Below are 26,776 nucleotides of genomic sequence, written 5' to 3'. Positions count from 1 at the left end.
GTCCTGCCACTTTCCGGTGAGGCCGCTGGAATCTGGGAGGGTTGGAGCGGAGCCGGGACGCCGTTCGTGGCGGGGTTTTTAAACGTTCGAGACAGTTAAAGGAAGAACGTACGAAGGCGACGCGGCCTCTCCCGCACCGGGAGGCGGCATCCCTTCCCTGAGCCCCACGGCGGGCGCCCGGGCAGTCCGCTGGGGCTCGGGGAAGAGGCCGCCTCTTCCCGCGGGCTCCCGTGTCGGTGCAGGGCGGGGGGACGTGCCTGGGTTTCTGGGCTGAGGAACATAAGTGCACGGTGGTCGTGAAGGGAGAACGTGTTGGGGACAGGGCAGTCCTGCATGGTCAAGGCTTTCAGAGGAAGAGTGGGCGTGCAATGTTTCGGCAGCAGAGGAGAAGGGAAGAGACACCCAGGCCCGCGTCGAGCTTAGGGTCCCTGGGCTCTCCAGGGTTTGTGCCTGGGGGAGCGGGGCGCAGGGTTTGGTCCAGCCTGGCAGATGAGGCCAGCTGTGCCTGTGATCTCAGAGCGACATGGTGCTCAGAGAGTGAGCAGCGGAACTGGGCTTTGAAGGTTTGGTGGGCAGAGGAAGACTTTTGCAACTGAGGGGATGGCAGGTGGGGCCAGAAGTGGAAAGGCGCTGGGTGTCAGATTCCAATCAAGTGGGTAGGAAGGCTTTTGCATTAGGATTTGGGCTGCCACTGCTGTTGGGAGCCCTGGGTGCCATGGAAGTTGACTTAGAAGGTTATTCTGCAGCTCTTTGCCAAGATGAGACGTAAGGCCTGGAATCAAGGCCAGTTGTTATGGGTTTCTATGCCCTGAATACAGGTTCTCCCCAGTCTATACCCTGGGTAAGGTCTACCAAGTAAGTAAACCTTTTTATCAAGTTGGAATAAGTGCATTGGTAGTGAGTTTTAGTTCCCCACCAGTGATGGAGTAAGGCCAGTTGCATACCCGTACCATAGGAATCAGGAGTCACCTTGCCCTCTTGATCCTAGAAAACATGCATCCCACAATTTCTGGTTGTCCATTCTTATCTATAGTGCAACCCTTGATGGTGTGTGGTTTCTCCTTTCCCAGGTTGGGAATACATGTGACTAATAAGTTGCTTGGATCTCATCTGCCTAAGTGTCATGTGTTGTGTGTTTGCCATCCCCATAACCCTAGGGGACAGTTCTGCTCTCACCAGTGGGGTACAAAGGGGAATGTGAAGAGGCCAAGGAAATGCTTAGCATGGGGCCATGAGAGGGTTGTGATGGAAATGTCTGTGAAGTCCAGACGTGAGGAGTGTGCAGTTTAGAGAATGGTGTGGTGGCCTCAGGTGCCTGGAGTTGAGTCATACAGAGGATTACCTGACACTAGCATTGGATGCTTTTTTGCCAAGCCCACAGTTGCATGTCTCTTTGTGTCACTGCCCTTGTGCCTGGTGGCTGGACAATCTTCAGGCCTATGAGTAGACAGTGACACCAATGACACCAGGGCCTGGTTTCTCCTCTGAGATATGGAGCTTGGAAGAAGATGGGCATGGGGTGGATGAGGATGGATTGTGGAGCTTCAGGAGTGGACTGTTTATGATGTCATCTCTCCCCACCTGGCAGGGCACTGTGACCTTTGAGGATTGGATTTCTGTTTCTCCTCAAGAGTGGAATCTCCTTGATGAGGTTCAAAGATGCTTGTACCATGATGTGATGGTGGGAAAACTGGCACTTATACTTCTCTGGGTAAAGTCTTCACACCTGCTTCTGTGCTCTGAGATGGTCTCTGCCCTTCCCTTCCTCCTCAGCAGCATATCAGGACTATAGGCTCAACTTCCTCCCCAGTTCCCTTGGTCGGTGCTTTGATTTCAGGGCTGCAGTGTGAACACTGCTCTTTTCTTGAACAACCCCAGCTTCTGTGAAGCCCATGCCTGGCTGTAGAGGATGCAGGTTGAGGGGGCTTGTAGTCACCCTAATGGGTCCCCCTTACTTCCCTCTTTCTGACAGTGGCCTTCCCATATCCAGTGCCCCATGTCTTCTAGGTACTGCTTCCCATTTATAACTAACATTTCCTCACCCTGCCTGTGCAGACACTGCTGGTACCTAGGTACTGGCTCCTCAGTAGACCATGAGCTGTTCTTTCAGCATCCTCCCTGAAGTTCTTTTGTGATGATGTTTTCCTTTTCTACAGGCTGGTATGTGCTGAACTATGCTGGCTGGTGTCCCCTGGCCTCTCCTGTTTTTCTCTTACTACCTGCATCATCTGGATGCAGTGTGATTTTTTTTTTATCCTGGGGTGGTATGTATAGTTCATATCAGTAATTCATATCTGGGCCCTGGGTCTCACCTATGTCTCTCCATGCTACCTGCATGGTTCTCTAGCATCAGCTTCTTCATGTTTGGTCCTGAGGTGTGCACACATTCTTATTTGGTCCTGAGCACTGAAGCTGTGTTGTGGTGGTTTTCTTGGATATACCTACCTGCATAGCCCTGGGTGTCAGCAGCAGACAAGGTCCTGACAAAGTTATTTACAGAAGAACAAGTCGTAGGCCCTGCTGCTGTGTCACACCTGCAATTGTATCTCTGGCCTCCTAAGGCTTCCCCCATTCTGTGACTATCAGGGCCCAGTTTTGCTAAGCAGTTCATTCTCATCCTCAACACCAACTCCTTGTTCTTTAAGCAGTCTCATAGACTTGTTCCTGGGAGCATTCCACATGCAAGAAATGTTTGTAATGGAGCTGTCTGCTTCAACGGCATCAATATGTATTTCATCATTTCTTTCAGGTTGGTGGTGTGGAATAGAGGATGAGGAGGCAACTTCTGAGCAGAGTGTTTCTGTAAGAGGAAGTGTCACAGATTATGACTTCCAAGTCAGTTCTATCTCTCCAAGAGATCAACCTCTGTGAGATGTGTGGCCTTATCTTAAAAGACATCCTTCACTTGGCTGAGCATAAGGAAGCACACCACAAGCAGAAAATGTGCATGTGTTGAGCATGTGAGAAACAATTCTATTTCAGTTCAATTTTTCAGCACAAGAATCAGCATATTGAAGAGAAGCCATTCAGAAGTGATATGGGCAGAACCTCATTTGTGAAGAACTGTAAATTCCATGAACCAGGAAGGCCTTTATACACAGGGAGGTTGGAAGTGATTTCCTGTCCAGCTTGGAATTTCTCCATCAAGTCTTCTTCCTGTGGAAAAGTCAAATAGCAAAACCGAGTATGGTGCTGCCTCTCGCAGGAGAAAGCTCATTGTAACTGGGAAGAATGTGATGAAGTGTTCATCCCCAAACACACACTTACTTGTTCAGCATTAGAGAGTCCTCACTAGAGAAAGATGTTACATGTGCAGAGAGTGTGGGGAATCCTTTACCCACAGCTCCAGTCTCATTAATACCAGAGTACACACTGGAGAAAGACCTTATAAGTGCTCAGAGTGTGGCAAGTCCTTTAGCCAAAGCTCTAACCTCTTTCAACATTGGGGAGTTCACACTGGAGAAAGGCCTTTAAGTGCTGTGAATGCAGTAAATCCTTTAGCCAGAGCTGCAGCCTCAATAACCACTGGAAAGTTCACCCTGGATAGAGGCCTTTTGAGTGTGGGGAATGTGGGAAATCTTTATCCAAAGATCCAACCCAATCTAACATTACAGAATTCACACTGGACAAAGGCTTTTTAAGTGTAGTGAATGTGGGACATTCTTTAGCCAGAGCTCTGCACTCCCGCAACAGCATAGTATTCACACTGGAGAAAGGCCTTATGAACGTGGGAAATTCTTTACCTACAATTCCAGTGTTCTAAACCACCAGAACATTCCCACTGGGTGAAGGCCTTATCAGTGCAGTGAATGTAGGAAATCCTTTGGTCAGTACTGCAGCCTTATTCTACACCTGAGAGTTCACCCTGGAGAAAGGTCTTGTGGGTGCAGTGAATATGGGAAATCCTTTAGCCAAAGGTCTGTACTCCTTAAACACCACACAGTTCATACTGAAGAAAGGCCCTATGAGTGCAGCAAATGTGTACTTCAACTTCAGTGACCATAGGAGAGTTCACACTGGAGAAAGGCCCTAGAGGGTCTTAAGTGTGGAAAATCTTAGCCAAAGCTCTGGCTTCATTCAACACCAGATTTCACTCTGGAGTAGGGCCTTATAAATGTTTTGAATATGAGAAAGCTATCAGCCAAATGCCTTTCCTCAGGTACCACAAAGTTCACATGGGGAAGACACCTTAATGTCCTGGAAGTGGGGCACTTTCTTGTTTAATGCAATGACACTGGAGGAAATCCCTTAGGATGCCATTTGCCTGAACTGAACCTGATTCATTCACACGTCCACATTGATTCCAGGTGTGGGGGAAGCTTGAAGCTTTGTGCTGCACTTCTAAACCTGTCCAGGGTTTTTGCCCAAGCGTTAGTCACCTTCAGTACTGTAACTGAAGCCGTGTGGCCTCTATCACCTGCCAGGCGCCCACAGTGTGTGTTGGTACTCCTTTTGCATAGGGAAGTGGTTAGTCTTTGCTTTCCCAACCCAGAGCAGGATTTGTGAGATGACAGCATTCACTCCCAACGTGTTAAGGTCTGGGTCTGACTCAGGTTTGGCCCCAAAGACCTGGTCTGAGTCCTGCTTGTGAATTAAAAGATGGACTACGTTTTCCAGAGATTGTCTTTCATGACCAATGATGAGTTTTGTGGCCTTTACCTGACCAACCTGAGAAAAACCTGCCTCTTGTTTCTCTGCTTTGTGTGATGATAAATTTCTTTTCTAAAAAATTGTAGATAGACACAATACCTTTTTTCGCTTATTTATTTTTATGTGATGCTGAGGATTGAACCCAGTGCCTCACACATGCTAGGCAAGCGTGCTACCACTGAGCTATAACTGCGGCACCGATGTCTCATCTCTTAAGCCACCTTTAATCTTGGGAGCCCTATTCACTTTATTGAGTGATTTGAAAACACGGAGAGTTCTGTCATAATGAAAGCAGCAGCAGCATTTGAGAGCATTCCACATGTACGCCTCAGGGTATTATGGCAGAAAGTAATTCTTCTGTTTGGGCCTGATTTGTGTTTCTCCCCAAGCCTCCAAGGAAAGCACCATGGACCTGACTTACAGCCTGGCTACTGTGGTACTTTGTGGCTTCTGAGCTCACTTGGGAGGTGTGACAACCTTCAGTACTTATGTGAAATTTCAGTACAGTGTGAAATTTGTTCACAGGTGTTAGTTACTGTGTGATTCCCTTGAGAGAAATCTCTTTCCCTTGTCCTGCAAAGGAGCCATGAGTCCTAGGATAGCACCAATAGTTGCAGTGTGGGGCAAGGGACCGTGATTGTTACATGAACACTGGATTAATAGATAGTGGAAAGGGGAAGGAGCAGGTTGAGAGGGTGGGGTCAGGGCCAGTGACAGAGGGGATCGGGGCACTGGGATGCAGCTCAATGGCTAACAACACCATGGGGCTGTAGTGGCTGGAGGGAGGGACAAGGGTGATGGGCCTATCACCCCATCCAAGATGGCCTCTGGGGTACAGCTCTCTGTTTCTGTGTGGGCATGGGGTTCCAAGCCATGTTTGCTCAAGCCCTCGGGGCCAGGCTGGGGCATGGTGGAGTCCTTCAAAATATGCTTGTTTCCCCCACATATGTGGTCCTGTTGAGACCCTCAATCTTGGAGGGAGCCCAGTCACCAGGACTTTCTGTTTGGCAGTTTCTGCCCTAGAAGGGCTACTCCCCCGTCCTAGGTCCAAATGAGAAGTTACCGTTCTGCCTCCCCACCTTCATCCCTTGGAGTCAGCACTTTGCCCATGTGTGGCTTGGATGGATTACTTCTCTCCAGGACACACCTGGACCCAGGGTCACCTTGGGCATATAAGTAAGACTGGAGGTGTGGGAGTCTCATGATTGTACTGTCTGCATTTGAAATGCAATCTTTGAGGCAGGGAAGGATTCTGAATGAGCATTTGACTAGTCTGATGATTGACAAATTTAATTAGGGAGAAAGCACAGAGATCTAGTTCCCTGAGTTTGCTTGTTTTTGCTAACATCACAGTTGCTATCTGATGTGGCCTCAAGGATGAGCTGGTACTTGACTTAGCCTTAGGCTGGGAGCAGACATCTGAGCAGAATAAACTTGGTGAGCTGTGGGAGGAGATGTCCCTGGGCCCTTGGCAGCAGAGACAGCAACTTTGGAAGCCCCAGTCTGACTTTACTCATTTGGCAGAACACACTTGCTGATACAGTGAGGCCTCTGAGTCACATCTGGATGAGGACATTAAAAATTGAGAAGTGGCCCAGTCACCAATTTCAGTGACTCTGATGATACAATGGTAGCCAAACAGCACCTAGCCTTCAATGCCATAGTTAAAGAATAAGCAACATTCTTGGCACGAATCTGATTTCTTTACTGAAAATGCACCTTGTCACCACTCAGTTGCCAGCAGGTAGTGGCTGCCAGCCTTCAGAGAAGCCTGAAAGTTCAGACTGGAGCTCTGAAAGAGGCTGCCTGCTCAAGTCTACTAAGGAGCAGTGTTGTCCTACTGGAAGGAGAATACTCCCTGGACCTCACTGGGCCATGGTTGTGTGAACCAGCAGAAAGCAGCACTTTCCTAAGCAAAATAGGAAGGAAATAAAGAAAAAAGTATGAAGCCGATAAACAACAACAACAACAAAAAAACATATCAGAATGGGAAACCAGCAGTTTGTGTAGCAACAGTGACACTGGGCTCTTCATCAGTAGTGAAGAATGGCAAGGGGATGAAGAGAGTCACTGTCCCTAATCTCCTGCCCAGTGGACTCCTGGTCGTTGCTTAAGTAGAAAAAAATGGATTCTGAACTGGATAAATTTTTAGATTCCACATTCTTTTTACTTTCTTGACCTTCTCAAAGAGGATACCATGCTGATTTGAATTATGTGCCAGGAGCTGCAGTGTGATGCCTTAGAAATGGGAAAGAAAGCTGGTTGGAAGAATTCATCTGGTTCTTAGCAGTCTTTCTCATTTTTGCACGTAATTGAAAGTGGCCATCACAAGGGATAGAATTCTAAGTTGAGGAAGATGAACTAAAGACCAGAAAAAACTTATTTTTAGGTGTAACTATGCATCAAAAAACAGAAGTAATAATGCTGGGTGCAGTGGTGCACACCCATAATTCCAGCTACTCAGGGGCTGAGGCAGGAGGATTGAAAGTTCAAGGCAAGCCTCAGCATAATTTGTTGCATAGTAAGCAACTTAATGAGATCCTGGATAGGCATGTAGCTCAGTGGTAATGTGCCCCTGTGGTCAATTCACAGTGTTGTGGTCAATTCACACACACACACACACACATACACACACACTTTCTAAACACATAGTTTGAGTAAATTATACCTCAAACTATTTTAGATATAAAAAAGCTTCTTATTCATTTCACTATATTTCATTATTTTCTATGCACTTCAGCTTTTTTGTGCCTACTATATAAATATGGTAGAAACAATACATTGGTGTGCTACTGATAACTTTCTCAAATTCCATGTTCTGCAGTGACATTATGTGACAAATGGAAATTAGCCATGATGGGAGATTTTACATCAAGAAATGTGGCAAAAATTTCAAACACTTGCTTGATTAACTGTACTATGAATTATCTAGAATTAGAAAATGCTGGAGAATATGCTAATAATACAAATTAAACTTTAAAATATATGTAGATGTGATCATTGCATTGTGTATAAGGCATATACACAAAATTAGGCACTACACATTGAGGATTGCAGTTAAAAATTCACATTATTGAAGCATAGGGTCTAACATACATCTATTTTTTTCTATCAACTTATTTGTTGATAAAAAGGGAATATAGCTAAAACTCATTTTTAGTTATACAAACAAAAGTTATGAATATATTTTCTCAAAAACATGCTGGTTGTAAATAAAAATGCTCAGTATAATAAAACACCAAGGAAATGGTACTAAACCACATTATTACACTGCTACACATTTACTATTAAAAAACTAACCATATCCAGTGGATATGAAGAACCAGCACTCTCATACACTGCTCATAGGAATCCAAAGAAAATAAGCATGTGAGATCAGAGTGCAGCAATTCTTAAAAGGTTATACATTCACCTACTCTGTGACTCAGGCATTAACACAAGAGAGAGTAAACACATCCTTGGAAAAGTGTTTGCAGCAGCTTTATTTGCAATAAATCTAAAACTTGTTGTAAACAACCAAAATATCTATGACCAGATGAATAAATAAAAAATAGGTTATAGCCATATAACCTCATACTTCTCAGCAATAAAAAATATCCAGTCATCCTCATGTTCCTGTTGATGGGCAGACTCACAGCTTTGGGGACAGGAGTACCCAGTGTTTCTTCTTTGTAGCAAAGCCACAAACCTTTTTCCTTTCTCTTAAAAAACAAAAATCCCATTCAATACTGATAAATCTCATACCCAGGGGAAAAAGCATGAGAACTTAAAATGATTTCAATAACATACAATTCCAGGATATGAATGAATCTATTGTTGTACAGGTGAAAGTCTGAATTTCTTTGTTTTTGAAAAATCAGGATTGACAATGTTGACTCCATCACCTTTCTCCTCATGCCCTGGGGGACCTCTTGCCTCAGTGGTAACAAACATAGCTAAGAGGTGAAGACTGTTTCCACTGGACTTGGCAGGAATACTGCCTGCTCACAGAGGCCATGTAAGTGGACCAAGATCTCCCTTCTTAGAATCCTTATTTTCCTGTCTGCACAGTACAGCCTTGAGATGAGCAGTCTCTGTAAATAACTTCAGCTACATAAGATACAGAGTTCTGGAGGTCCTAAGTATTTCTGACCTGCTCATCTTTCATAGCCAGGGTGACTGTAACATTGTGGATACCCATGTAAAAGAGGCACCTTCCAATCAGTTTGTGGTAGTCTCTCCCACTACCTATTAATCCAGTATTTCTGTAACAACTATAATCTTACAGCTTGTGATGTTATCCTATGGAACTCAGAATGTCAGGGCATACAGATCCATGCAGGGCCTGACAAACAGGTACCCCAGCCAATACTGAGCTTGAGGCAATATCCCTTTGAAAAGGAAAATAAGTTCATGTTGCTCTCGGAAGTATCAGATTGTCACTACCTCTCCCGGCTTCAAACAGCACCCTGCAGGTTTTCCTGGAAGCCTCAGGCAGCAATACAGAAGGCCCAAGCCAGAAAGAGCTGTATTCTGCCAACATTCCACTACCCTCCCTAGGGACACAATGTTTGGGATCCCAACAACTTGTTCACCCAAAAGATCCCAATTGTTTTCAAAGAACTACATTCAGTAAATAGAATTCCCCCAAATAACTGGTGCCTCAACCAATAAAGGTTTTATTATCAGACACCCGGAGCAATGAGACACAGGTGGTTCCCACACTTGGTGATTCTGTGGTTGGAAAAATTCCATCAAGAGTCACATGAAACCAACAATATTTCTGAAAAAGGTGCACCTTCCTAAGTCAACAGCACAGTCCTTGTGGCATGGGCTAACTCATCAGAGAGAAATAGATGAAAAGGGGAGGAATGCGTAGTCTACTTACAAATCCTTTCCTACTTACAAATCCCTGTTTCACTGGGGTGGGTGAATGGTGCATACTGTGGGCACCTTCCAGGAGGTAGAGTTAAGCTTTCAGTGGCATGAATTTGGCATGGGGCCCAAGCATTAATGAGTGCAGCCTAGCTCCCACATACCTGGAATGTGAGTGGATGCTTGGATGTAGGTGGTCCTATTCAGGCAGTGGCACCACCAAAACCTTTCAAGAGCTGGTATAATGAACAAGAAAATAACATATCTATGCACATCAAAGGTATATTTCTCATATGAATTTTGTGGTAATCCATTGAGATAAGGCTTTCAGCTGAATGTTATCTCAAGTTCACTGTTCTCACAAGGACTTTTCTAAGGTGAATTTTCAAGTTTGTAGAGATTGGATCTTCAGCTACAGGGTTTTCCACATCGCCCACAGGCCTTTATCGAGTATGAATTCGCCTGTGTTTAATGAGGCTAGAGCTATGGCTAAAGGATTTCCCACATTCGTTGCACTCATAAGGTCTTTCCCCAGTATGAACTCTCTTGTGTTTAATGAGACTGGAGTTTTGAGTAAAGGATTTCCCACATTCACTGCACTCATAAGGCTTTGAACCAGTGTGAACTCTCTGGTGTTTTTGGAGACTGGAACTATAGGTAAAGAATTTCCCACATTCACTGCACTCATAAGGCCTTTCTCCAGTGTGAACTCTACGATGCTGAAGGAGTGCAGAGCTCTGGCTAAAGGATTTCCCACATTCATTGCACTTAAAGGGCCTTTCTCCAGTATGAACTCTCCTGTGTTCAATAAGGCTGGAATTTTGACTGAATGATTTCCCACACTCACTGCATTCATAAGGTTTTGATCCACTATGAACTTTCTGGTGCTTTATGAGACTGGAATGATATGTAAAGAATTTCCCACATTCACTGCATTCGTAAGGCCTTTCTCCAGTGTGCACACTTTGGTGTTGAAGAAGTGCTGAGCTCTCACTAAAGGATTTTCCACATTCACTGCACTCATAAGGCCTTTCTCCAGTGTGAACTCTCCGATGTTTGATGAGGTTGGACTTGTTGCTAAATAATTTACCACATTCCTCACATTCATGAGGTCGCACTCCAGTGTGAACTCTCCGGTGCTGAATGAGGCTAGAGCTCTGCCTAAATGATTTCCCACACTCTCCACACTCATAAGGTTTTTCACCAGTGTGAACCCTCCAGTGGTCATTGAGGCTATAGCTTTTGCTAAAAGATTTCCCACACTCAGTGCACATATAACATCTTTCTCTAGTGTGGGTTTTTGGCTGCTGCACAGTTGTGTGTTCAAGGCTGCATGTCTTTATGTATTCTCTACAGTCAAAATGAGTTTTTCCATTGTGACAGACAGTTCCCAAATTACTTTTGCCATTTGACTGTTCCTCAATGCAAGTGGCTGGTTGATGGAGAAATTCTGAGCCGGCCAGGAAGTCCTTCCCAACTTCTATGCAGGCAAAGGGTTCCCTTGATTCATGGAATTTGTACCTCTTCATAAATAAGGCTCTACCCACATTGCTTTTGAAGGGTTTCTCTCCAAAGTGCTGATCAATGTCTGCAGAGAAACACAATTGTTTCCCAGATGCCCCACATCTGTACAGTTTCTGCTGACAATGTGTTCCCTGTTGGTGATGAGTTATGTGCAAAATGTCTCTCAAGACCAGGCCATACATCACACAGGGAGGAGCCTTCTGGGGAGACAGACCTTCATTTGAAGTCCTCACTTGGGACACATCTTCTAAAGAAATATCCTGCTCAGAAAGATCCTCCTCATTCTCCATTCCATGCCAACAATCTGAAAGCAAGAAATGCTAGTGAAGTGCTAGTGGGAAGGGGCAACTGCTACAAGCCAAGGAACAAATCCATGGGATTGTTTGTAAGACAAGGGAGTTGGGTTCTGGTTGAGAATGAGGGGCTCAGTAATACTGGGTTATAAAGATGACAGAATGGGGGAGAGTTGATGAGGCAAGGGACACACCATGTGATGTGACAGAAAGAGAGAAGAGGGAGAATTTGAAACTTTATCCTCTGCAAACAACTTCCTGCATAACCTTCTCTGCTGATGATACTAAGTGCTGTATGGAATGGTGTATCCAGGCCCAAGAAAAATATATGCCTTTAGTAGAGCAGCTGGCCTTTAAGGACAGTTTAAGGATGTATGCTTATTTCATAACACAATATATAAAGGCCAATGTTGGAGAGCACGGTAGAAGTGGGAGTTCAGAAATGTGTAAATTAGCTGCAGGCTGGATATGAGAGTAGAAGTGACAAGTAGTGGAGCTGACAAAATAAAAAAGTATCAAAATGACAAAGGAAAAAACAGAAATGAGCTCCAGCCACTGGCACTGGCACCAAAACACTACTCAAACAGAATATATATCTGCTATGATGCGAGCACAGCTTTCACATCATTTTCTTAACCTGGGGCAGGCTTCCTCTCAGTTCCTCTTGAGGTTGTTTGTGAACCAATGGGGGCTATTTACCTCAATTCCAAAATGATACAAAAACATGGCACTTAGGGATACAAGTACTAAAGGAAAGATGGGGAAACAAGAGCAGCCAGCATTGACCCAGAAAAAATTTAGCACACGACAGCCCAGAGAAATAAAACAAATATCAGAAAGAAAATTTTAAAGAAAGCTCTTGTAAGAATAGTACAGTCCCTGTTAAGTATGAGCATTTCAGTGGCATGATCCCTGGTACAGGCAGTCATAAGGAAACATTGGTTAGAAGAAGGAAGTAGAACCTGGCGCACATAGAGGTGTCAAAGCTGGACAAAGACATCGAATCATGGAGAGGGAAAGAAGGCAGGATGCAGTAACGTGACTGCAAGACTTCTGATCCTGAGTCTCCTTGTGAGGCTACAGGGAAACAGAGTTGGGGATGTTTAGGCAAAGAGAAGCAGTACACATCTCAATCCTACTAACCACAGAACCTACCCAGGGAGCAGAGGGAAGTAGAGCCAGTGGTCCTGTGTGAAGACAGACCTGGCTCTCAGAAAAAGGGCGTGAAAACAGACTTGCTCGGGGCTCATGGATGGGTGTCAGGAACTTACCCAGGGAAGTTATAAGGGCCAAGTTCTCCACCATCACATCACGGTACAGGCATTGTTGAGCCTGGTCAAGGAGATTCCATTCTTCACAAGAGAAGTGTATGGCTACATCTTCAAAAGTTATGTGGCCCTGCCATAATGGAAGAAAATCAAACCACTTTCCTGAGGACATACAATCCATTCCCCCACATATTTATCTCAAGCCCATTCCATTCCCAAGCTTCCAATTGCCACTGTCCTCTTCTGGGTTCAATGATCACTGGGCACAGCATCAACAACAGGAAGGTGGACCAATAACTTAGCTAGGGACCTGGCACAGAATTATCTGCCCTTGCCCCTTTGTACCCAAGATCATGTCAGTCTCAATACAGGACCCCAGGACAGTCACAGTTACTTGCTGTCCAAGTGCACATCATTCTTTACACTACACATCCCTCATAACTAGAGATACCAAAGTCCCAGGGCCAAAACAACTTCACTGTCCTACACCTCATCTTCCTGATTTCCTTACCTCCTCTTCACACCATTGGTGAAGGTAAACTCTCACCCTAGGTTTATGGGGACGACCCAAACATACAATATCTGATACTGGATAGATTAACGACAATCCTTGTAGAGGACAATGTATACCACTTAAGACTACATAGAGGTATGGTCCAGAAAAATTGAACCAGGGGTTGTGGGATGCAAATTTTTTAGGACCAAAAGGGTAAGATACTCCCTGGTCCCCTCAATTGATATGTTTGGGTAACTACTTGGGCTGGTAAGGAGGTGAAATCTGCTACAAAGGAATAAGCAGAAATTATGTCTGGTCCCCTTCATAAAAAGAATTGTCTATGTGGAGATATTATTAGCTGGAGAAGAATGAGGAAAGGAACTTATATTCAGTTTACTTGATATCACCCGAATTTCACCAGCTGTCAAGACACCACACAGTACCTGTAACAGCACACAACACTCACAGTATGCTTAACAAATATGAACAGGATCAAAAACTGCCCTGCACTTCTCATAGTTTCCACTAGTGGGGGCAGACAAGGTTATATTAAGTCCCCTGCCTGGCTCCATTTTTTTGCCCCAGACTTTGCCACACTGGCCATGTGTTCATCTCAAATACTCATGACCCTACTCTACTCATGTCTGTACCAGATGTCCAACTTTTCTCTATATACCTAACACTTTAAGATCTGCTCCACTCTTCATTCAACCCTGGGCAAGTGACTATCACAGACAGATGTGATTACATCTGCCCCTAGCTTTATCTTCCAGGCAGAATGAAACACTAGGCCCCACTAAAGTCACTACCTAAAATCCTAGCAATTCCATAGATTGGACACCAAGTCCAGCCAAAGTGTCATCTTGCCTCAAATATACCTATACCTCGCAACCATCCCACATCCATTCCTCCACTGAAAGCCTATGCTACTTGCAAAACATCCTGTTTGCTACCTCCTACTTTCATGGCCACTCACCTCCTTTACCTCTATTCCCATAATGTATTTGTAAAGCCTATTGCCATCAACTGGAAACTGAACCAAGAGGCACTGTTTTTGGCTCCATCCAACCCTGCCAATGCCCCTATGCCTTCCACCATAAATCCTCAATGTGATTCACAGCTCACTAACTTTAGTCCACACAACCACATTTTGGATGTCTCCATTGTCAACCACTTACCAGATTTCCAGATCAGTGTATTCAGCTCCCCACTTAATTCTACCTCTCTGGTGGAAACATCTCTATATTCTTAACATAGCCAAATCAAAACTCCTGATGTCCCAGTGAATATTATTATTAATACCATCTTCTCCATCTCAGTTAATTGAAACTGAATTCCCTCAAAAACTACAGGGTCATTCCTGAATCCTTTTTCCTCAATGTCCAAATTAGAAGTTGCCTTTTAAAAGAACTTCACATCCAAAATGTAATCTATAACCGTGGTCCATTGGCCTCACCTGAGTATGGCCGTAGCCCCCACCCCGATCTTCCTTCTCCCTCAACCCCTGTCTGTTCTCCACTCTGCAGACGGATGGAGACTAGTAAGACTTCTGACCCTAACTTCCCGCTGCCCCCAGCACAGTCACCATCCCTACTCCTTCCCATAATCTGTTGTCACGAAGAAGAGACCCGTGGCTTCCTGAACATTCCCGGGTCAGGTTCCCCTCCACTCATCCGCACACCTCCAGGTGGCAGTTCTAGGGAGGGCCTCCATAAGGTCCTGGCGTGGCCTTAGGACCCTAGGCTTGGAGTTTATCCAAGGTCCCACACCCAAGAACTAGAAAAATGGCACTCAAGTCACACGACGCAGGAGGCACAGGCACTCCCTGAGGAGGTTCCGTAAGCCCGTCTGGGCCCTGGGAGCCATGAGAAGGGGCGGACTAACTTCTGGGACGGCGGACCGGCTCACCCCCGCACCCTGCCTGGCCTTGGGGTGGCCTGGCTGGCTGCCTCCCTCCTCGTGCTCACGGCCGAGGTACGACCCCCGCGCCCCCACGAGCTCGTCGCCCTTCCACCGGTTCCTCCTGGGAAGTCGCTTCAGAGAAACGTCTGAAACCCTAACAGACGGCGAGGCCTCTAAGCCCCCAGCACGCGCCGGCCGGCTGGTCACTCGGCCCCGTCCCCACAGGACAAGGCGGGCCGCCCGCGGGGCCGCGCACGCAGCGCAGAACCCCGCCGAGGCCGCGGCGCTCACCCGCGCGGGGTCCCGCGGCGCGGCCGCCGCCATTGGACTCTCCCCCGGCGGGCGCGGTCACAGCAGCCCCGGGCCTCTGCGCAGGCCCGAGGGGCGCCCTCCGCCCCACCCGGCGCTGCTGGACACATCCAAGAAACGTCAAAATGGCCGCCTCCTAGGAAACGCCGGAAGTTCCGCCCTCCCGTCATGCGTTCACGGAAACGCCCACTTCCTGAGCTGTCATTGGCTCAGGCGTAGCTGCTCAGTGCAGAGCCTTCTGGGTAATGCAGTTTCCTAGCTCCAGAGATCACGCTTAGGGGTGGTAACATTTGGAGTTCAGGCACCAGGGACCAACACAGAGGAAAGGACTCCTCCCTTCTGAAAGCGGAAGGGGCAGTAGATAAGAAGTCTTGTCTGCAGCTGGTAGCCCAAGTGTTTGGAAACTTAAAATTTTAAAATGTTAATGTTTATAGCAGCTCAATTCACAATAGCTAGACTATGGACCATACCTAAGTGTCCCTCAATAGATGAATGAATAAAGAAAATATGGTATGTATACTCAATGGACTATTACTCAGCTTTAAAGAAGAGTGAAATTATGACATCTGTCAGTAAATGGCTGGAGTTTGAGAATATCATGCTAAGCAAAATAAGCCAATCCCATAAAACCAAAGGCTAAATGTTTTCTCTAATATGCAGAAACTAATTCACAATAAGGTGGGGGGCACTAGGGAAGAATAGTGTTACTTAGGTAAAGGGAAGTGATAGGAGGGGAGGGGATGTGGGGATAGGAAAGATAGTATATTGAAACAAACATTATTACTTTATGTATATATGTGACTGCATCACCAATATGATTCTACAACATGTGCACTCAGAAAAATGAGAAATCATATACCATCTATGTATATCAAAGTGCATTCTACTGTCATGTATAACTAATTAAGACAAATTTAAAAATTAAAAAAACTCAGTATGCACCTAGAAGTCAAATTTATTATTTCAGATGCTCCCAAAAGTTATGGATCCAAATACTTATTTTATACAGTCATTCACACAGAGAATGTGTGCCCTCCTAGGGAAGCTTAATAAAAATTATTATATTGCAATTAAAATGCTTCATCCTGAAGCACTGAAGTCAGTTGGTCAGCTTGTGTGCTTTCTGTTAGGGGCAAGAATGAAAATAAAGAGTGGGGCTGGGGATGTGGCTCAAGCGGTAGTGTGCTCACCTGGCATGCGTGTGGCCCGGGTTTGATCCTCAGCACCACATACAAAGATATTGTGTCCGCTGAAAACTAAAAAATGAATATTAAAAAATTCTCTCTCTCTTAAAAAAAAAAAAGAGTGGCATAGACATGCCTCTATATGATAGAGGAGGAATTTGAGGCCACACTGAAGCAGTAGTACAAAAGTGGATTTGACTGTGGCTTGCACAGAAAACATCTTTCCTGCCTACACAGTCAGTAAACAGTGTCCAATCCATCGAGCAATGCTTTTTTCCACTTAAAAACTCTTACTTGAGATCTGAGACATAGTCACTTCCTTTCAGAAATCCAAGTCAATCTCAAAAAAAAAAAAAAAAAAAAAAGAAATGCTCTTTTGCTAAGGGAAAATGAGAGATGTGGTGCTTTTTAAGAGGGTCAGTGAGCATACATTTGAAGGAAGTGAGGGATGAGCTATGTGCGTATTTTGGAATAAGTTACAGGTAGAAGAAGCAGATGAGTGGGTGGTCTATGTGGTGGAGACTTCACAGGACTATGTAGCAGTGGGAGGCTTGAGACTCCACTCTACTGAGCCTTTATCTGCCTTGTCCATTGCAGAGACATTCAGGGCATGTGGCTTAGAATCCTTGGCTTTGGCCCTTGGGACCTCACATGTACACTATTGTGTGCACTAGCCCTGGAACTAGACATCATCACCTTTCCTACTGCAGTGATTCTCCTAGTTTGATTCCTGGATGTTCGCCATCAATGTCACCAGCAGACTCATTGGAAATACACATTCTCAGTTCTGAACCCAGACCCAGTGAATTAAGAACTCTGTGAGTCAAGTTCAAATGTCAATTCACTGAGAAGATTTTTATTCATTTAATAACTCTTACTTGCTATCTGAAACACACTTTAACCAGTTTTTAGATTATTTTGTTGAGCATTTAGTAAATTTTATTTTTTCTGGTGTGATTCCTGCAGAACCAGGTGCCTGAATTTCTGTAATTAGCAGGAATTCTGCATAAAGCTACAAGGAAGAAAAGTGATCTATTACATATTTGTTTTTCTAATAAGTTTTTCAATTGTTTATTGAAAGGATACTACATTATATAAAATTATACAATGGAATGTCAAAAGTCTCAGATATGTCTACATTCTGTGTAAAAATGTTAGTAGTATTGTGTTTGCACAGGGATCCATTCTCTTTGTGTGTATCCATATTGTTAAATGAACAGGAGGTCATTAGTCTGAGATTGTCTCTCTACTCTCTACATATTATAAACTGCAACCTAACTTAATACACAAACAAACCAAAAATCTAAGCTACAGGTATCACAATGGCCCATCACATGCTGTTGGGTTTTATCCAATCATACTAGTCAAGCCACTCATCAGACTATGCCTGAAAAAGGCCAACTGGCCTACTAGAGCCAACAGGGACTTCTTTACTGACCTATGGAAGCTCACAGCTCACACTGCTAGGGAGAACCCTCTGAACTCATTCTACTAGTTCAGGGTCTGCTCCACTCATGAATCTTTATATCCTCAAATAAACTGCTTACTTTAATTTGTCTAAAAGTTTTCTTTCAGCAATACATTCAAATATGTCTACATAAAATGATTTTCTTAGTAAAAAATAAATCATATTTTATAGCTTTTTACTTTACTTTTCTTGCTAGAAGAAGAAATGTTAGAAAACTTAATGCTACTTTCTCATTTTAGACCTAAAACATCCTTATTTACAAGCTTAGACTTAAATCTGCCTCTTTTAAAATTCTGCTTTGTATTTCATTATCTGCTTGATCCATGTGGGCCAGTTGAAAGCGAGAAGCCAGGTCCAACATAATGGTCCCCAGGTCTCCCTAAGATGACCTTTCAAGGCTCCAGAAAACTCCATGGGTGTCTTTTGCCCAAGCTGTTTCTTATCAGAGCTTCCTGGGACAAAGTATGCCTGAATGTAAGCCTGGGACCGGGACCTGTTCCCACATTGAGGTCAGCCTTGGTGTCTGCTGTGATGTCTAGGACCTGTAGTGGGGGCCTCATCCTCCTCACTGTGTCCTGCCATGTTGATCAGTCTCAGGGGATGCAGTGCCTGGGGACCCCTCTCTGGACCTGACCTCTGATGTGAGGGTGAGGGTCTCAGCCTCTACACCCATGGAACCCAGAGGGCTGGCCTCACCAGGAGGGCCTGCTAAGAAGATGAAATAACAGGACTGACTGTGACCTTCTCAGGCCTTGGCTCTGAGCTCAGGTGCCTCCACCCTCTGTTATTTGGGCTCCTCTCCTCTGTGCAGGCCTCTGTGTTGTTTATTGTTCAAGATCTCCAAGAAGCTGCTTCAAATATTTTAGAAAGTTTTATAGTTATGCATAGCAGGAATATAATTCAGCGAGCTAACTCAATTTCAGATATCTATATTAGTATATATTTTTGTGTTGTTCTCAGTGGTACACGTTAAATACATTTAATAAAATGTAAAGTTTGAGATATTTTGGCATTATAAAGATTTAAAAATTCTGTTCATTAATCAAAATGTTTTCATCATGTTTTCCCTTTTATGACCAGGGCTTCATGCAGTGTAATATCATTACAGTCAGTGACCAAGAGCTACAGCTCCCAAATTCTAGATAAAGTAGAATAGTAGTATCACAAGTCTCTCCATTTCAGTGAGCCTAAGCTTGTATATTCTTAATTAACCCAAGTCATATGTACAGATGCCAAAAAGTAAGAACCACTGGTGTAGAGTATTCACTTTTCAAAATAATACCCAGCCTATCTGTTCTGCATTAGTGCCCCAGATGATGAACATACTACAAATACTGATATAGGATATAGTTATAAATAATATAGAAAAAACATACCATACATGTGAATTGGCATAATACATATTATTATATGATATATAATCTAACATATAGCATAAAAATATAATAAGAATTATCTAATGTAAAATTTAGTGTAATTTCTGTGTGTATATATTTATATGTGTGTACACACACACACACACACACACACACACACACACACACTCACACACGCACACACTAACTTCAAGTATTCAAGAGAGTGCCTTAAATTCCCAAACTGAGTTCCAAGTATTGTCAACAGGACAGAGCCTGAACTCACTGAATGAGTCATTACAGAGCTACAGTGGCAGAACTTGCTTGAAATATGGTTTCTGGAATTTGTCAAAAATCCTCAATCTGGCTTTCCCCAGGAAGCTGTTTCCAGACAGGTGGTTAAGTGGAGCACACTGCTGGAAACCTACCTGCAGGAGAGTGGCGAGAGGAAGCTGCCGGCCACTAGGCCTTGCTGAGAGATCCTCACTCCAGGCAGTAGACCTAGTGGAGAAGCCTGAGACCTGCAGGAGCCTGTGTTGGTCAAGTCATCCACACCTGCAAGTAGGACTGGAAAAGTCCAGTGCTCTTCAAGGGCCTTTCTGGACCATCATGAGAGCAAGCCAGACAAGGACTTTTTTCTTCTATATCCTTGAACTTAACTTTCATTTGTTATCTCATAAATGTCTAATATCTCCACCGAAGATCATAACAAATTATATTAAATATCCTTATATAATTATTCATGCTATCTTATTTTATGGGACAAAACAAGATCAATGATTCTCTTAAACACAAGGTATCACACACTTCCAGCAGAACGTCTTGAACTTACTTCTCACTTATAAATTGGGAAAGTAAAACTGGTTTTCTGGAAAGAAGAGGAATATTTCAGATGTATAATCAGTTGCAAAAGATATAAATTTCTTTCTCCAGTAGGAAAAGTAAAACTGAGAGGCACAGACATCACTGCTTGTTAGCATAAAGTAGCCAAATGTCTGGAATCATGAAGCTGGAACAAAAGAGGGGAGCACCAGAAACTGGACTGGATTCAAAACAGGAGAAATATAAAGAGTTAAATGGAGAAGAGGAGAAAAAATAGACCACGGAATTCACCAGGGCCACAATGGTGAGATATATATATATATATTGCAGAGACCACAAATTGCCAAAAATCCTGTGACAAATTTAGAGAAAATTACCTTTTCCCCCAGCAAGAATAACAGAGCGTAGAGGCATAGGGTTCTTACTGAAGAAGGGGTTAAAAGTGGATATACAAGTTTTTACCAATGCAAAGATGCTTATCACCCATAGTCTTGGACTATCAAAAATGATACATAAAGTACCAGGAGGGAAAACAATGAGTGGACAGAAACGAAGTTACACACCAGGACCAGGATGGCCTGGGTGACTCTGAGGACACTCCAGGGGAGCCGTGGGCACTGTGAATACACTGGACTTGCCTCTTATGCATGAGAAGGATGCTTACCTCGGACTCACAGACCCAAACACAGAACAGCAGTGAAGCAGAGCACAGACACATACAGTGGAGTTGCACTAGTGTCACGACCCCCTTGCCCGCAAGGAAGACGCGACTCAGGAATCTTCTTTCAGCAGTTTATTCAGGCCCTTGATATTCTTCTAATAATTCTTCTAATCCCCGGAATAATAATTGGATGCCCCTCCCAGCCTTAATAAAGCACCACGAACCCCAATGCGAAGCTGCCACGTGGACCCTTCTCACAGGGTGCTAGAGAACGACACGCCAACTTTCTCTGATAAGGAGTTGACAATACGCCAACTCTCTCTGATATGGAGTTGTCCTTCACAGACCACAGCGGAGCCAGCGCCATCATGTAATGGCGACCACAGTCCACAGGAACAGTTCACCACACACTAGTGCCAGAAACAACCCCAAACAGTACCCAAAATTGAATCTCTTAGTGATATCTTTGCTGATATGAGGGCCAGTCACCCTCATGGTGATCACCATGTGTAGAAGCAGAGGCACAAGCCAGTGAGGTGAACAAGAGGGATCAACAGACTTGGCAGCTCTGTTTAAGCTCCATCCACCTGGTGCTGCTGGGGCTGATTACAACTGCTGCAAGCAACTTAGGAGGCAGGTGGTGTACAGAGACATCCCTTGGGCCACTTGATAAAGATAGATGGCAAGTTATATCCAGTGCCACCCAAGAAATACTTCCACCCAGACTCTATCACTGTCTGAGAAATTCTTCTTGAGATAATAGTCAAGAAGTTGGTCAAAGTTAGTGCTTTACAGTCAGGTCTTTGGGCATCAAACTCTTCCCACTCAATAAAATAAATAATGAAATAGAAGTGAGGAATTGCCAAGATTCCCACTGTTGTCTGGAAGAAGACAACTCCCACTGTTAATTCCCTGAGAATCATTCTCTTATCTGTGAAGGGAAGATAAATTTATTAGGGTTCAAAGACCCTGAGAGAAAAATAAAGCATGTGTTACTTTTATTAAAGTAGCTTAAAACAAATTTTTATCACTTTATTATATTTATAAATCTTTCCCACCAATGAATGTATTCTAAAGCTTTGTTTTTTTATATTCATAGATGCTTTGTGTTGAGCTTAGAGGTACATCTCATATGTGTTTAATAAAATTTAAATGCTTGAGATATTTAAATATCATCAAGTTTTAAAAATTTGCTCCATTAATGTGTTTCTTTCATTTATTTAAAGCACTTTGCATCTCTGTGACTAATTTATAGTCTCCAAAAAAAAGCCTAATTTCACTTAAAAATAATTCAATGTGACATAAACAGTTTGATTATAATACTTGTTTAACATCCTTTCATAAAATATTTTGATTTGAGGATTGTTTGAAGCTAGGATGTTGAAACAGGGTATTTATCTTTATTAAAGTCAGAAATAACATTACAATTGTTATCAAAACTGTGAATTTTCAAAGGTGTAGCTGTGTAGACAATATAATGAGAAATTAAAATATGGCAAAATATTACCAAATAACCTTTATTTTTGAAATCTGTTGTACAGTTTCTTAAATTTGATTAGCTGAATCAATTGTATTTAATGTAAAAATTTGTCACCTACTAAATATGGGAAATAAATATAAAAATATTGCACTGTAATGTCAGCTTATCAATTCAAAGATATTTTTCAGATTTCAAGGAATTAAAATAAAAATATGGGGAACTCCACAATCAGTATAATTTTTAGAAAAAAATTAAAGATTAAATAAATGAAGAGATGTGCCATATCACTCTATGTGGAACCTTATTATCATAAAGCCAATGTTTTACAAATAAATGAAGTTCTAATTAATGTCCAAAGGAACTTAAATAGTTAACCACTGCTTTTGAAATTAACCCAGCTTAGATCTCAAAAATTTGGAAAAGAAATTGGAGAAAATATGTACAAATCATATATTTGATAAAGCGTTCATATTCATAGTTTACAAACAACTCCTAATGAAAAAGAAGAGAAAGAAAACCAAATAATCTGACTAAAAATAGCACAGGGTTAAATATATTTTCTCCCAAACACAAATACAAGTGGCCCACAGACCTATGAAAAAATGCTTAAATTACTAATTATTAGATAGATGCAAATCAAAATCACAATGAGGGATTGATGATATAGCTCCATGATGGCGTGTGCTTACCCAGCATGTGCAAGGTCCTGGATTTAATCACTAGCACCACAAATTCAAAACTTCAGGATGAGTTGTCAACTCTCAATCAGTAGGGTGGATCCTAGCCCAAACAAACAATAATAAATGGATCCTAGCCCAAACAAATAATAAGAAAAAATGCCCCCAAAACAGAAAATAGCAAGTGCTGTCAAGGATGTGCACAAATTGGAACACTTGTGACACACAGTGGGAATGTAAATTGATGCAGAAAGGAGGTTCCTGAAACATAGAAAGGAGATTTCTGAACAAAATTATGAGTAGAATTACCATGTGATCCCAGGATTCCACTTTTTGCTATGTATTTAAAAAATTGAAAGTGGAGTCTTGAAGATATTTGTATGCCCATTTTTCCTAGCAGCATTATTCACAAAAGTCAAATGCAATCCAAAGTTTACCAAGAGATGAATGCATAAATGCAATATGATATACACATACAATGTAATATTATTTATCCTTAAAGAGGAAAGAAAAGTTTTAAAATATTGTTTTAGTTGTTGATGGATATTTATTTATTTATTTACATGTGATGCTGAGAATCAAACCCAGTGCCTCACACATGGTAGGCAAGCACTCTACCACTGAGCCACAGCCACAGCCCAAAGGAAAAAACACATGCTACAACCTGGATAACTATCGTTGTATGAGGAGAAAGAAGCCAGTCCCAAGTACTATATGATTCCATATGGGTGAGGCATCCAGAATGTTCAGACTGATAGACACAGAACCTAAAATTATGGCTATTAGAAGCAAATGGAAAAAACAATGAAAAGTTTTTGAATGGGTATCGAATTTCAGTTTTGCAATGAAAAAAGTTTCTGAAGATTGGTGGCAGACCAATGTGAATACTCTTCATGTTACTGTACTATATAATTTAAAATGGTTAAAATAATCACTGTTTTGGTATTTGTATTCTACCACAATTTCAAAAATTTACTAGGGTATTTTTGTTAATCAGCATACAGCTATAACGATGATGGTCAAATAGTAATAACACAGGCTTCGGCACACAGCTTCATGGTATAGATTTAAGGATCAGAAAAATGAACTTCTATCTATGTCTGTAAAAAAGTTAGAAAGGTATTAGACCAAGGTGTTACATGGAATGCTTTTGTGGTTTGAGATCATTCAGCAGTAGCAGTGCCTGCTATGAAACTTTCATGTGAGAGGTGTTGATGCCCTGAACCATGAAAATGATACCAGGAACAGAGAAAGCCAATTATACTTATATGTGTCTTTTAGACGTGAAGGGGACATAACTCTCCAACCACAAGGGGTATCTGTGGTTTTGAACAGGACAAGTAAATTCAAGTCTTTATGCCAACATAACTAAAAGTTTTATATTTACTGAAAAAAGAGTAATAGAATGAGGTCAAATATCTGTCTTGCTTCAAATGGACTGAATTTTCAAGAAAATACCATTGTCCAACACATTTTAGTGTGTCCCCTCATTTTTTTAGGTAGTATAAACTTTGATTCTAGTCTTCATTTCCTTCATGTTTTTTAGTATCTAAACTGATAACTGCATTATAATTTATCATTTTTGAAAAATTGAATCGATTAAAATAGATAATCCACCCAACACTTTCCTATAATCCAGTCACTCAAACTGAATTTAAAGACTCCTCAAAGGCACAGATATTTGTGAGCAGGGGGAATGGAAAGAGAAAATATATGTCAAGACACTTAGGATAAGATGAAATGTACATGAAATAGAAAAAAAGACACTTAAAAAATAACTTGAATTTTTAAACTGATAAAATGATCTACTTTTCCTCAATATAATAAAATAGCTGACACAGGTTACTGATGATGAAAAAGAGATTTACTTATATTACATTTTTGGAGACTGAAAGTCCAAATAGCAGATTGCATGATCTGCAAAAGTGAACCTTTGGATGTCTTGCCTCATGGTATTAATAAAAATGGCAGGAGCCTGTGAGGGAGCAACTAAATGATTACATTTTGAACCAGAAGCAGAAGAGATACCAGTTTTTAACATTCCCTTCTGAGGGCACACGGGCCTCCCATTGGGGTAAGGTTCATTGAGTGACAGTGGTGCCTGCTATGAGACTGTCGTATGAGAGCTACTCAACCCCTGGATCTTGACAATGATATGAAGGATGAGGCATCCAATCATAATCATGTATGTTTCTTTACCTCTTAAAATTTCACCTCCAATACCAGCAACCTGAGCACCAAGCCTCTAGATACAAGAGACTACAGGGGACTCCAAAACTATAGTGTTACCCTTGAGATATTAAATAATTCAGTACTTTGAATTGCTATTTCCTATATTTAGGAGAGGAGGGACTTTTTTTTTCCTGTTAAGCAGGTCATCTATTTTTTTACTATATGAACACTACCTCACGAGAAGCATTGTTTGTATTTTATAAAGCATCATGAGGTTTAAAGTGTTAGCCTGAATTGAGAGCCTCCCCCAAACGAAGTTATCTACCATTCTCTACTAGGGTGCATTTGTAATGCCCATGCTTTTCAATGTAAAGAGACAACGAGAGTTTGCCTGATGGGTGGACCAGTGTATAAAAGAAATACAGCCTGTTATCGCATTACAGAGATCAGGTTTTATAAATACATCAATAATCACATAGCTCCATCGTTTATGTTTTCACTAAACACTATGAGAAAAGAGAGAGAGAGAGGGAATATATGACATCCAGGACCTCTCCTAAATTCAACTGAGGAACATTTCCTCAGTGTCTTGACATGAGTAAGTCCACACAGAGAAGATTCCAAGTCTAGAAATCACTCTATATGCACCCTCATTCTCCTGTGTCCAGGGTCACACACTCATTTATAAATTTTCTGTGATTAGGTGAGACCATTGATTAGGGAGATAGTGAGCAAATGCATAGTGTGATGCAAGAGAGTGACCCTGCACACCTAGGGAGGGAGGAGGAGAACAGGGAAGAGAGTGGAAGAAGGGAGCAGTGAGAATACGTGTGATGTTGCACTACAGATAAAATCATCCAGAAAGTATCATGCTTCTGGAAAAGTCAGCTGCTATAATTATAGATGTGGCTTTTAAGTCTGGACAGAATAAATGAGTAATATTTTATTATAAAAATAATATGTTAAGTAAGCTCTTCCTCAGTCTATGTAAAACGAGAAGCAATTGATCATAAAATGGGGCAGGGAAAGCTATAAAGAGAGGAACTGAAATCTAGAATTTAAAAACCTAGATTATGAGGCAGATGACAAAATATTAAGTCTTCAATAACACAGGAGGAGACTAGTATAATTACAGACCAGAAATTGAACAACAGAACTCTTTCTAACCTAAGGAAAAGGAGAATACTTTAAACAGAATTCTCATACAGGTTTATTTTGTTGAGCAAAAAAAGCCTCAGAGCCCTGATGTCAGAAGAGTCGCAGGGGCAGTGTGTGGAGACACAGTGGATTCACAGATGGGAGAACACACCTTCAGGACAGTCGCTCCCACCGTGCCCTGCTGCTGGGCTCCACGTGCAGTGCTCCTCACACCATCCCAGGCCCGGTGGGCTCCGAGCCTGGCTCTCCCACCCGTGCTACTTTCCAGTTACTTACCGTCAGTATGACCTGCAGGGGTCCACTGATGGACGGAGCAGGGAGGGGCTGTGTCTTGAGGATCTGTATATGACCAGGATTCAGTGGAAACCTGCATTCACGTCCGGTGATTTCCGGGACTCCGCCCAACCGCCGCAGTGGAGCCCTGGACAGGAAGTTCCGGAACTCAGTCCGACCTCTGTAGGGAGCTGTAGGCAGGAGGTTCCGGGACTCCGCCCATCCGCCGC

General features: G+C 42.7%; 1 protein-coding gene, 1 long non-coding RNA gene and 2 pseudogenes across 6 annotated transcripts; 3 read left to right on the top strand and 1 right to left on the bottom strand.

The window, feature by feature from the left end:
* On the top strand, nucleotides 1-3,313 carry LOC120888015 (uncharacterized). 2 transcript variants are annotated; one of them, XR_013431138.1, is made up of 2 exons: nucleotides 1-1,711; nucleotides 2,750-3,313. It is a non-coding gene; the product is annotated as an uncharacterized LOC120888015 (long non-coding RNA). The 2 variants fall into 2 exon arrangements; XR_013431139.1 differs by having other exon boundaries at nucleotides 1-2,264.
* Nucleotides 3,314-3,483: 170 nt separating this feature from the next.
* On the top strand, nucleotides 3,484-4,748 carry LOC144371080 (uncharacterized; annotated as a pseudogene).
* A 308-nt stretch (nucleotides 4,749-5,056) lies between these two features.
* Nucleotides 5,057-8,172, top strand: LOC101959594 (G patch domain-containing protein 2-like pseudogene; annotated as a pseudogene).
* LOC101959315 (uncharacterized) lies at nucleotides 8,106-26,670 on the bottom strand. 4 transcript variants are annotated; one of them, XM_078032979.1, is made up of 3 exons: nucleotides 26,550-26,670; nucleotides 12,593-12,719; nucleotides 8,106-11,332 (listed from the first exon to the last, which is right to left on the bottom strand). In XM_078032979.1, exons 2-3 carry the CDS (start codon nucleotides 12,624-12,626, stop codon nucleotides 9,948-9,950), a joined length of 1,419 nt encoding a protein of 472 aa, XP_077889105.1. In that variant the 5' UTR covers nucleotides 12,627-12,719; nucleotides 26,550-26,670; the 3' UTR covers nucleotides 8,106-9,947. The 4 variants fall into 4 exon arrangements, with proteins under 4 accessions (XP_077889105.1, XP_077889104.1, XP_077889106.1 ...); XM_078032978.1 differs by lacking the exon at nucleotides 26,550-26,670 and adding an exon at nucleotides 15,279-15,435; XM_078032980.1 differs by lacking the exon at nucleotides 26,550-26,670 and adding an exon at nucleotides 14,264-15,263.
* Between the last annotated feature and the right edge of the window lie 106 nt (nucleotides 26,671-26,776).

Source organism: Ictidomys tridecemlineatus, chromosome 15, assembly GCF_052094955.1.
Source record: "Ictidomys tridecemlineatus isolate mIctTri1 chromosome 15, mIctTri1.hap1, whole genome shotgun sequence".
Taxonomy (NCBI): domain Eukaryota; kingdom Metazoa; phylum Chordata; class Mammalia; order Rodentia; family Sciuridae; genus Ictidomys; species Ictidomys tridecemlineatus.
The sequence above is the reverse complement of the archived record's forward strand: the minus strand, read 5'-3'. Positions and strand labels throughout refer to the sequence as shown.